The 12,605-nt window shown below is 36.5% G+C and overlaps 1 protein-coding gene and 1 pseudogene across 8 annotated transcripts in view; both read right to left on the bottom strand.

Annotated features, from left to right (window-relative positions):
* Nucleotides 1-12,605, bottom strand: part of NBEA (neurobeachin) — a 680,460-nt gene that overhangs the window by 565,416 nt on the left and 102,439 nt on the right. For all 8 annotated transcript variants that reach the window (XM_047854707.1, XM_047854709.1, XM_047854711.1 and 5 more), the window contains exon 8: nucleotides 10,896-11,042. In XM_047854707.1, the coding sequence (XP_047710663.1) occupies nucleotides 10,896-11,042 (147 nt within the window). The remainder of the gene's footprint in view (nucleotides 1-10,895; nucleotides 11,043-12,605) is intronic.
* Nucleotides 2,624-5,519, bottom strand: LOC125169435 (Y-box-binding protein 1-like; annotated as a pseudogene).

The raw sequence follows: 12,605 nt of genomic DNA, 5'->3' as shown, positions 1-12,605 counted from the left end.
AATATGTAAGTACTTACAAGATTACAACTAAGTAAGAATTTTAAAAATTGAGAATAGTATATGATAACTATGTATACTCACAATGTAGATCGTACCATGTATTAGTCAGCTAGGACTGCCACAACAAAGTACCAAAGTCTGGGTAGTTTAAACAATGGAAATTTATTTTCTCACAATTCTGGAGGTTAGAAGCCTAAAAATCAAAGTGTCAGCATAGTTGGTTCCTTCTGAAACTTCTCTCCTACTCTTGTAGATGACCACGTCTCCTCCTTGTATCTTCATATGGTTTTCCCTCTGTGCATGTGTGTACCTTACTTTCTTCTTACAAGGACACCATTCATATTAGATCAAGGTCCACCCTAACAGCCTCACTGGAGCTTAGTTACCTCTTTAAAGACCCTATCTCCAAATATAGTCACATTCTGAGCTACTGGGAGTTACGACTCCAGCATATAAATTTGGGGGAAACACAGTTCAGCACATAACACATCTAAAAGTACATAAAAAATGGCAATGAAAATGAAGAGAGCATATACAAAAAAAATTAACGGTTTTCAGTAATAACATCATTAGAGTAGTATCAGTAGTGTTGTTCAGAGACTACTGTATGCGTAATTATAGACTTTCCTCTGTGCACATGACAACTAGTATTGTCAATAAAGAAGAAGGAGATATAGATTTAATTTAGGGAAGATCAAGTTAAAACACAACAAGCCATTAATTTCACACTAGTAGAAATTAAGGATTCTTGGAATAATGGCTGATTCCAGGACTTAAGCAACAAAATGTTCAAGATGAGTCTGAAGCACTGTCTTGGGAAATAGCAAGGAAGCTATCAAAGACTACAGAGTCAGGTCAAAAGACTAAAGGACCAACTAGAACTCATCACTCAAAGGTGGGACAATTTGAATTTCAAAAAGGAGAATAACTGCTATAGATTGAAACACTTCAAATACATTTAAATCCATGAGTTTACAATGAAATTTTAAACCTAATCAAAGATCTTCAAATAATGAGGAAATGGCATTAAGCTACCCATTTTCCCTCAATGACCCTTAGGAAGCATTATTTGACTGAGTTGGTGGAGGAAAAACTTGTTAGCATATACAAAATGTTCATTAACTGGGTAAAAACCTTGTAGGAATTTTTTTTTTTAATTTTTTTTTCAACGTTTTTTATTTATTTTTGGGACAGAGAGAGACAGAGCATGAACGGTGGAGGGGCAGAGAGAGAGGGAGACACAGAATCGGAAGCAGGCTCCAGGCTCTGAGCCATCAGCCCAGAGCCCGACGCGGGGCTAGAACTCACAGACTGCAAGATCGTGACCTGGCTGAAGTCGGACGCTTAACCGACTGCGCCACCCAGGCGCCCCAAACCTTGTAGGAATTTTTAATTTAAGACCAGAGAGTAAAAATTATCTGAACGTGGATAATAAAATGTCTTGCTGAAAGCATTATATTTGAGGGGTGGGGCAGAACTTTGGAAAAATGGAACACTTGTCTCACCACTCAAGGAAATTCTATTATGATAAATATAGTATATCTTTAAATAATACACCTGATATTTTAAAGCAAATATAGCTAAACAAATATGATCACAAGCAGTGTATTTTCCAAAAGATTCACCTTAAAACTACTTACACATACATTCTATTACTCAAAACACTTCTTATATATATAAGATTTTTTAAAAACATTTTCAGGGGCACCTGGGTGGCTCAGTCGGTTAAGCGTCCGACTTCGGCTCAGGTCATAATCTCACACTCCAGGAGTTCAAGCCCCACAGTCAGGCTCTGTGCTGACAGCTCAGAGCCTGGAGCCTGTTTCAGATTCTGTGTCTCCCTCTCTTTCTGACCCTCCCCCATTCATGCTCTGTCTCTCTCTGTCTCAAAATAAATAAAAGTTAAAAAAATAATAAAAAAATAAAAAACATTTTCAAAATCTACAGCATTTTTAAAGACCTTTATTAAGTGGTGCTTGCAGTCTGTTGACTTTTTGGAAAAAAATCAAATAGAAAACATTTATTACAAATTAAAAATGAGGTTGTTAAAAATCTCAACTTTTCCAGATATGAAACAATTAAAAAACCTTTTTAAGTGTACTGAGGAAAATCAGTCTTTTTTTTTTTAATTTTTTTTTCAACATTTATTTATTTTTGGGACAGAGAGAGACAGAGCATGAACGGGGGAGGGGCAGAGAGAGAGGGAGACACAGAATCGGAAACAGGCTCCAGGCTCTGAGCCATCAGCCCAGAGCCTGACGCGGGGCTCGAACTCACGGAGCGCGAGATCGTGACCTGGCTGAAGTCGGACGCTTAACCGACTGCGCCACCCAGGCGCCCCGGAAAATCAGTCTTAAAAAAGAGAGGGGGGGGAGAGAGAGAGAGAGAGAGAGAGAGAGAGAGAGAGAGAGAGAGAGATCTTTAGGTAAATATATCAGAAACTCCAGTCTGCAGAGATAATGCAAAGAGCTTTAGCTATCTGGTAAATGGACAAAAAGCAAGCATTTGAGATCTTCAGCGCCAACCTTCCGTTGTTTCTTACTGTTGAAACTTCATATTCATTTCCCCTTGTTGGCTAACTAAACCAGATGATGGGATGATGGTAGAGATGGTAAGACTGCATTTACTCCACCCTACCCTGCACAGCCTTGGTAGAGGACTAATTCTCCACTGGTGGGTTGGCTGCTTTGTCTCTTTGCCATCTTGTGGTTTAGGGTTTTCTGGGCTTCTGTCTGTGATTGAGGTTGCAATAGTACAGATGTGGGGGTGGCTACTGACCCTGGGTCTCACCTCCTTGATTTTCCTTATCTTCTTCACTGCCATCCTCTTTAGGTTGCCTTTGGCAAGGAAGGTTCCTGTGGAATGGTCATTTATAACCCCAATGCATATTCTGTCTCACTGGTCTACTTTGCTCTCCTGAACCCTCGTTGTCAGCACCTTCCATCACTTCTCCCCACACAGGAAAGTTGGAATACTGTGTTCAACACCCGTGGCGTCTCCACATGTAGTAAATAAAGTGGACACTGTGACTTGCAGGAGGGCCTGGCCTTTCGGAGCCCTCCTGGATCCCACATTCTTTTCCTCATTCTCGCTATTCTGGAAATCCCACTAGTAATTGTGTGGATGACCCCTGTAACGTGGATAGTGTCTATAATTTAGCAGGTTAGTCTGCTTCATGTTTACTGCCTTGCACTGGAACTCTACCAGGGCCTGTAACATATGCTACCTCTGCACCCATTTTTGTCCTTTCAACAACATCAAACTCAACAGCTTCTCCATCTTCCACACTGCAAAGGTGTTTCCTGGGGTTATTCTTCTTTCTGGCAGTCTGGTATACAAATACATATTCCCTGCTGTCATCCCTGTTGATTAAACCATATCTGCTTCTTACATTGAACAATTTACTGTTCTCCAAATCTTCCTTGTGATGAACTTGACCCTTCAGGTACTGCCAATATGAGGCCACCCTGGCTGCCACTTACTTCAAGGCTGGATCTCGGCCTCACTACTCAAGGTTGCAGTGACTGCGGCCAGGAGCAGCACCAGGCCCCTGGTGAGGGGGTGAGGGGGAAGGTGGACAGAACTGTTCAAGGCTTTCTGGGATCCACTCTCCAATTCCAGTACTGATCAAACTCTATAACATTTTAAATTACATTTTTGAAGGAAAACAGTCATCCTCAAGGGATGGATCTAATTTTTGGGAAAAAGAAAATCAACTTGAAGCCATGTTTGATGAATTAACAGGTGTCACAAAACCATCTTTTATTAAAAATATAGCATAGTTCGGGGCACCTGGGTGGCGCAGTCGGTTAAGCGTCCGACTTCAGCCAGGTCACGATCTCGCGGTCCGTGAGTTCGAGCCCCGTGTCGGGCTCTGGGCTGATGGCTTGGAGCCTGGAGCCTGTTTCCGATTCTGTGTCTCCCTCTCTCTCTGCCCCTCCCCCGTTCATGCTCTGTCTCTCTCTGTCCCAAAAAAATAAATAAACGTTGAAAAAATATATATATAGCATAGTTCTAAGTAATGAGAACTATTTTTTGTGTCACTTAAAAACTGACCCTTTAAAAGTAATTCCAAAAGAATTGCAACTAATTTGAAAAATGTTATCATACTTTGAGTATGTTCATATCATCCAAAGATACTAAAATAAAAAATCATTTAAAGTATGACAATTTGAAAATAAAGCTTCACCATTTTGCAGAGAAAGTTTACATGCCCCTATTCACATGCATTTAAGTATATACTACTCAGAGGTATTTCTTTCCATAAAATTTTTACATACAAATATATTTAACATAAATGTATAAAATAGTAAAAACAAATAATTATGAAACCAGAAAAAAATCAACTACATATAAACAGCTCTTCAAAAGGAAAAAATGATGGAAACTGAGTGATGGAATATTACAAAGGAAGAGATAAAGTCTTGGTATGCAATGCACTAGAATGATACACACAGAACTAAACTATACTTTCAACCATAAATTAATGCTTTTCTTTCAATTCTGAAAAAACACTACTGTCTTCATTAAGTGAAAGATGTTTTCTCTCATTTTAACTAATTTTAAATTGTGATAATCAAGATCACCCCTGACCTCCATACTGCTAAATCCAATCGCCATTTCTCAGTCCTGAATTTACTCAACCTGTCAGCATCATTTGACAATTATTCACCTCCTCTTCCTTTAAAATGTCCAGGACACCATACCCTCCTGCTTTTTCCTTACTCTCTTGCTCTCCTCCTAATTTTCCCTTGCTGGGTCCTTCTCATCTCCATAACCTGCAAACATTGGCTTTTCCAAGGACTCATTCCTCATTCATCTTTTATCTCTGAACTCACTTCATTGATTCCTAAATCCAGTCTCATAGCTTTAAATCCTGTATATACCCTACCAATGCCAAATTTCTATCTCCAATCTAGACTTCTCCCCCACAATTCAGGCATACATTTCTCCATTAGATGTCTAACTGGCATCTCAAACTTCCCATGTCCAAAACCAAATTCTTGACTTTACTCCCCCAAATTTAGTCTTTTCAAATCTACCCTAGCTCAGTAAATAAAAAGCCCATCAATTCAGTTGTTCAGGCTAATATACATTGGGTCACCTTTGAATCTTCTCTTGTACCTTTAATCCACATTCACAGGGACAGAAAATCCTACTGGCTTTACCTCCAAAATATATGTAAAAGCTGACCTCTTAGAGTATTATTTTAGGTATGCTTTATCAAAAATCCAACCAAGTTCCATTACTTCTATTGATATCAGCCTTATCTAAACTCTGAGTCACAGGGAAACACAATCACAGTGTTCTGTAATCTCTCAAATAAGATCCTACTAAGTGGCCTTTACACCTGCTTTCCCATGTGGCCTGAAAGCTCTTCCCCAAATATCCACCTGGCTGGCATCAACTTCACCTCCTTGAAGTTTTTAGTGAAATCCCCTTCATCACTCTATTAAAACCGTAGTCCAGAATTTTCTGTTTTTTACATGCTTTATTTTTCCCATAGCACTTACCGCCATCAAGCACACTATGTATTTTTATTTTGTTTTGTTTTCTGTCTCCTCCCATGATAATGTATATCCTCTTTACCTCCAATAAAGGCAGGGGGTTTTTTGTCTGTTTTGTTCACTGTCTTATCCCTAGCACCTAGAACGCCTAGAATAACAGTGCCAATAAATAATATTTAATAACAAATGTTTTTAAAAAGAATGGATGACTCAGTGAATGCTTCTTATTCATATCTCATTCACCTTGTCTTCATTAGCTTGCATTAATTTATTTTTCCTTACTACTGAGTATATGTTGAATATATGTTATCTTTCATTAAATACTGAATACTTACATGTCAAGAAAAGTGACTGAATTTGTTAATTTCATTTTGGCTACTGAATTTCAGTCAATATTCTTAAATCCCACAGACACTTTGTAAAATATGAAAAGTTTACAATTATATCCCCTCCCAGAACCTTCCATTAGAGCTGTCATATATATTAAATGTATGTATATTATAAACCAAAAAAATTCAGTGTAATATTTTTTGCTTTAATCGGTGGTATATGCTTTAAAGAAAATAAAAGATATTTTATTTTATCCATACATTTATCATTCATTCATATTCTTCATTATTTCATTCTTAATGATCCAAGTTTTTTTCTTCAGTCTACAGAGTACATCTGGTACAAACAAATTGTCTTAATTTCCATCTATTTGACTTAAAGATTTTCACTAGATGAAGAATTCTGGGTTGACAGGTTCTGCTTCAGCTCTACGGTTTCCCCAATTGCTGAAGGAAAGTGTGCAGTTATGTCTAGCTTTTCTCTACTTGCTTTCAATAACTATTTTTTCCTTTTGTTTTACTATAATATGCCTACTCTGGTTCTCTTCGAATTTATTTTCCTTGGAGTTTACATAGTTCCTTTAATCTATAAATGTCCGTTGTTTTGTTTTGTTTTTAACCAAATTTACGAAGTTTTTTTTTTTATAAATATTCCTTCAAATATTTTTTTTCCTGGCACTTTCTCTGCATATTAGACTTCAAAACCACCCCATGCATCTTATGGTTTTGTTCTTTCCCCCTTAATCTCTTCTTTCTTTTCTAATGGTTCTGTCAATCTATGTGCAAGTTTATTTCTCTACCATATCCATTCTGCGAATACTAAACCCATACAGTGGATTTTTAATTCCAGATATATTTTTCAATTCTAAAATTTCCACTTTTTGTGGATGATAATTCCCATTTTTCAGTTCATTACAAGCAATTTTGTTTAATTTCACTAGTTACAATAGCTCCTTAAAAGTCCTCATGTAATAATTCCATGATCCTGGGTTATCTCGGAGTTGGCATGTCCTGGACAATAAGTCACATTTTCCTGGCTTTTCATAGAATAAGTAATTTTGGCTTATATGATGGACATGGTGAAAATTATTCTACGGAGAGTATGTTGTTTTGAAAAGTATTGATGTTTTTGTTTTGTGGCGTCATTTCTTCTATCAATACTATTACAGACTGTCATACCTCCTATGTGTGGTGCCTCAGGTCTCAGCTCTGTTCTTGAAGACTTATTTACAGTCTATTATCAGTTTATCATGATCATCATGGCTTCAGGAATGGGCTAGAGATTTAGGGTGAGTTTTTTTAAATATAGAATTCAGATCCTTTTCTGGCTGTCTCTTTTCTTGAGCTGGCCATTAACCTCCATGTGGTACTGACTGGCCAAGTGCTTTTCACCTTATTTTCTGGCCAAAAAAGTTTTTCTATCAGAGTAAAAAATTGGCAACTCAGCCCGTGCTGGACCACTTGCTTCATGTTTTGACACCTCTCTAAATCTTGGCTCTTTAGAACCCTCACATAGTTGTTTTCTGTATTATGTGCAGAGTGTTAAGTGGTGATTGTGGGAATATCACTGCTAGGAACTTGCCTATCCAAACAGGTATCAGAAACCCTCCAAAGTGATCTTTAATTTTGGAGGCTGTTTTATACATTTTCTCTTATCAGTTATGCCTTTGTCATAATATAATAAACTGATAAAAATCAGTATTTTCTTGAATGGAGGACATAAGCAAAACTTAATATTGTAATATTTAGCAAGGGAGATGAATTGCTTGCCACAAGAGATTATATGATAGTGATAATTAGGAAATGTCCAATAACAACTGGAAAATATCAAAACTGTTGAAATGTTGTGTAAATTTATGTCAAAAAGTCACTGTATGTATGACTTCAGAATCTTGTACACACTGAATAACCCCGTCAAATGGAGCTGTATGATAAACTTAACTCACAGTAAATGTTTCTAGACTAGACAAAATTACAGTGAGAAATTCTGTTTTACAAATCCAAAACCTAATGGTTTATTTAGTTAAAAAAATTTTTTTAATGTTTATTTGTTTTTGAAGGAGAGAGAGAGAGTACATGCAGGGGAGGGGCAGAGAGTGAGGGAGACACAGAATCTGAAATAGGCTCCAAGCTCTGAGCTGTCAGCACAGAGTCTGACATGGGGCTTGAATTTACCATTTGCAAGATCATAACCTGAGCCAAAGGCAGACGCTTAACCAACTGAGCCACTCAGTCTCCCCTATTTATTTATGTTTAAAGTTTACTTATTTTTGAGAGGGAGAAAGGAAGGGACAGAGAGAGAGGAGAGAGAGAATCCCAATCAGGCTCTGCACTGTCAGTGCAGAGCCCAGTGAAGGGATTGAACTCACGAACCATGAGACCACAGTATGGCCTGAGCAAGTCAAGAAGTCAGACACATAAATGACTGAGCCATCCAGGCACCCCTGAACCTAACGATTTATTTAATTGACTAGTAATACCCTCCTTTATTAATCATTTACCTAAAATAACTAAGTGTAAAATATTCATAGACAAGCTATATTGCTCAAAACCAGACATTTCACAGAAAGAAAATTACCGAATACTCTAATGACCAAGAAGTCAAAATCACATGGGATAGGCTACATAGTAAATATAGTTTGAGGGCATTATTTTGGGGGGAATTAATTTATTTTATTTCAGGGCCCAGATGCTGACATGCTATCTACATTAAGCTCAGAATCACAGACAATATTGTCTGACCATTATACTTACAGGAAGCTCTATATAATGCACATCGATGAATATAAATACATTATTATATAACAATAATTTAAGCTTCATTTGTGATTTACACCAAATGTCAACTAATTATTATATCCTAAACACCTTAAAAACTCCACTGCAACTCTTTACCCCTTCACTCATAGGAAGTGACTTTGCCTCCTACTTTTACCCAAGAAAATTGAGACTGCTATGTGAACCACTTCAGCTATTTTCCCCTGTGATAACACAATCTGATCTTCATTTGCATTCTTTCCCCTCTCCCTTCATTCTCCGAATTTCTAGGAAAAAATTTTCATTGTCAAAAATTTTTACAGATGTTTGTCCTAATAGTGATTCTATTTTTAATATTTACAAATTGAGAAAATACATACATACCCATTGATTTACAGTCTACTTCCTTTAATATAAACAAGGGGCTCAGTGGGCTATACCCATAAACTGGGAACTTTCAAAACTTAATAAAATTATTATTATTTTTTTAAACGTTTATTTATTTTTGAGACACAGAGAGACAGAGCATGAACGGGGGAGGGGCAGAGAGAGAGGGAGACACAGAATCTGAAACAGGCTCCAGGCTCTGAGCAGTCAGCACAGAGCCCGATGCGGGGCTCGAACTCACGGACCGCGAGATCATGACCTGAGCCGAAGTTGGCCTCTTAACCAACTGAGCCACCCAGGCGCCCCGAATTATTTTTCATGTAACACCCAAAATTTAGAGGTATTTTCTTTTAAAAGTTCTGACTTTGATATAGGTACTCTATTGTCTATGTTAGGCTGCTAGGACTACATTCTTATATAACATGAGTACTTGTGTATAGAACATGGCAACACAGGATTACTACTCATTTTCACTTTTGTTATAAAAGAATGTGATGAGCAAAAGCTATATGACAAACAACTAAGTTCGCAAAGTGATTCAAGACAATGTTTGCTCCTTTCCAAAGGGGAGAATTACATAACTTGTTAATATTTAGTCCTTTTCCTTTTTCCCACCAAGAAGCTCCCATCAATTCTAAAATGTCATTATAGCAATCATATTGGGTTTAAAATTTGCATACCTGTGGTTTTTAAAATTTTCTACCTTTATTTATATATCATTGGTTTGATTCACCTAATATCATATTCTGGCAGTGCCTGAAGAAAGCCACATCAAATATTTTACAGACCAAGGGAAAGAAACAAAAGGAGTCAGGATGTATGTTAATCCAAAAATCTGAATTACAGAAACATTACCATGCAAAGCCAACACATGGCAGAACTAGGACCCAAAACCCAACAAAAGAACCAATGAAAGAAATAGTGCTGTTACAAGCACAAATTAACTTCAGAGACAGGAAAACAAATAAACTGATATGGACAAAAGACAGTAGCAAGAATTATCACCCTGACATAAAAATGACAGCATCATTCTCATAATTTAGGATTATTTTAAAATCACTGGGAACAGAAATAGTTTAGTACCCCCTTTTCATAATACAATCTTCACACTGATTACTTAAACACTATGTTTAAAACAAACAGCTCTTCCATGCAAGACATGTACTTCTTCAGAATTATTAAAAATACTTTGACTTACAATGCATACTTTTCTCTCAGCTCCAAACAGTTTGGGATGTCACAGTTACTAATGTGATTTACATAAAACTCATATATTTCCCTAGCCAGGTGTACTGCATATTAAAAACTAATTAACGTATGTGAATGTGATATCTTGCCTAAATAAGTCTTCATTTTGGGAGTTAAAAAACAGGAAGAATGTGATAAACCATATTTAATAATGACTTTGCAAAATTCAGATACTTGCTACTGTACTGACCCTCCTCACCTACTGTAAAGGACCAGCAAAAGTAAAAACTAAAACTGAGTAATTTCAGCCACGTGTAATAATTGACACCATTTTCCTTCTAAATCTTTGTTCTTTCCAAGTTACCTCTATTTTGAATATACCGGTCATTTGTTCATTTCATATTTCAAAATTTGAGATTTCAAATACCACATAAGCAACACGGTTTTATAAAATTTATTATTTCAGAGTTATGTCAACAAAAGCCATGGCTTCAACATAACAAAAAACATTCTTTAGAATTTTAAAAGTTCATGAGGAAAAAAATCCAAAAGAGAAAAAGCACCTTTGAAGCAAAATGAAACTTGTACTAACAACTAAATTCCAAAGAACAGAGATGACTTTTAAAGCACACTGAAGAAAGACTATCACAGTATATTATACTGTATCACATTTCACATAGAATTCACATAAAACTTTCCATAGAATGCATAAGATCGTTATTACTACCTTATATCCAGGTCCTAACTGATGAATTGCAAATATCTGCGCAGGGTTGAGTGCTTCACTGAATACATACACGGCACCAAGTTGACCACAAAACACCCTATTTGCATCAGCCGTTTCTGAAGATCCGAGAAAGCACTTGTCATAGCTCTATTTTTAAAAAGTCATAAAAAAAAATCAATGTATTATTTTGTAATGATAAAATATTTAAGGATGCCTGCCTTCGCTTTCATGTATACCTTCAAGTATAACAATAATAACAGAAAAAAGCATCACTTAAGACTTCGGGAATATTTACATAATAAAAGCCAGCTAAAGATTTTCCAAAAAAGTAAATCAGTTAAGTATTTCGTATCTATGGAAAAGTAAAACAAACAGTAACCATCTACTCAATAATCACTGAACCGCTTTGCAAATGTTATACTTAAATGTAAAAGGGCTTAAAATTCTACTTTGAAAAGTAAAACTAATTTTAAAACTCACATGCTCTAACAACAGTCCATTTATAGAGAGAGATTCACCTGAATCAGAGAAGGACTACTCCAAATTTTAACCATAAACACGTAAGGCTTAATTTTAGAAACTACCTAATTTCTCCACCAGGGATATATATTCCTCTATTTCTCCACACAAAGCAAGGAGACAATGAAAATCCCTTCCCTCTCTTCCATAAGTAGGCATTATGCAGAACCAAATAAATAATTATCACCAAAGTCTGCTGGCTAAAGCAGATGGTACAGTGCTCTCCATCTGCAGAGTTCAAGACCTAAGAAGCCATATTTAAGACCCTTCCCATCTCTATTTCTCTAAATGTCACCTAATGCTAGGCCCCAGTTTCTTTTGCCCATTCTCAGTTATTCCACATCTTAGTGCTGATAAGCACAGCATTGCATATGTATGGAATCCCTTTGGTGCCTCAATAGAATAACAAAATATTTCTGAATGAATTATAAAGACAGAAACTCTTCATCAAATACCCAATCTGTAATTAAAACTATAGGAACTTAAGAGTTTACTGCACAATGTATGTGTATGTAAGTGTTACGGCCCAGGCTTCTCCATTTCTTGGTGTACTATTGCAAATAATTCAAAAATCAAAATCCTTCCTTCCTTCTCTTCTTCCTTCCTTCCCTCTTTTTTTCTTTTTTCTTTTCATTTCTTTCATTCTAAATATAACTAGATGTAGTGACAGCCAACAAGGTCATTGGGGTTACCTTCACTCTATAATAAAAAGTCTCCCCTCTGGAGGGCAGAGATAAAGTAGAATTTCATCTGTGCATTCTAATTCTGACAAAGTCATTCTCAAAAATTTACTGACTATGGCCCACCTTGAGTTTCTAGGGCAAAAAAGCAAACTTGTCCTATAAATGAACAGATAGTAAAGATTTTAAACTTTACCAGCCACATGTGGTTTCTGTCACATAATCTTTCTTGATTTTTTTGTTTGTATCTTAAAAAAAGAAAAACCTTTAAAAATTAAAAATAAAAAACAAGATTCTCAGCTCTTAGGTCATGTGAAAACAGTTCAAGGTTCAGATGTCTGTAAGGAGTACTCTTCCAACCCTTGACCCTGGGAAAATATGGACTACAGACACAGTACTATTTAAAATAATACAAGTGAGAACAAAAAGAGACCCCTGCCCTTAAGGAAATTAAAGTCTGCAGAGATGTAGACAACACTGAGAAGTGAATTTTGTTAGAGAAAGGCCAAGT

Source organism: Prionailurus viverrinus, chromosome A1 (genome assembly GCF_022837055.1).
Source record: "Prionailurus viverrinus isolate Anna chromosome A1, UM_Priviv_1.0, whole genome shotgun sequence".
Lineage (NCBI taxonomy): Eukaryota > Metazoa > Chordata > Mammalia > Carnivora > Felidae > Prionailurus > Prionailurus viverrinus.
Note: the sequence above shows the minus strand (reverse complement) of the source record. Positions and strands in the feature narration are given on the sequence as shown.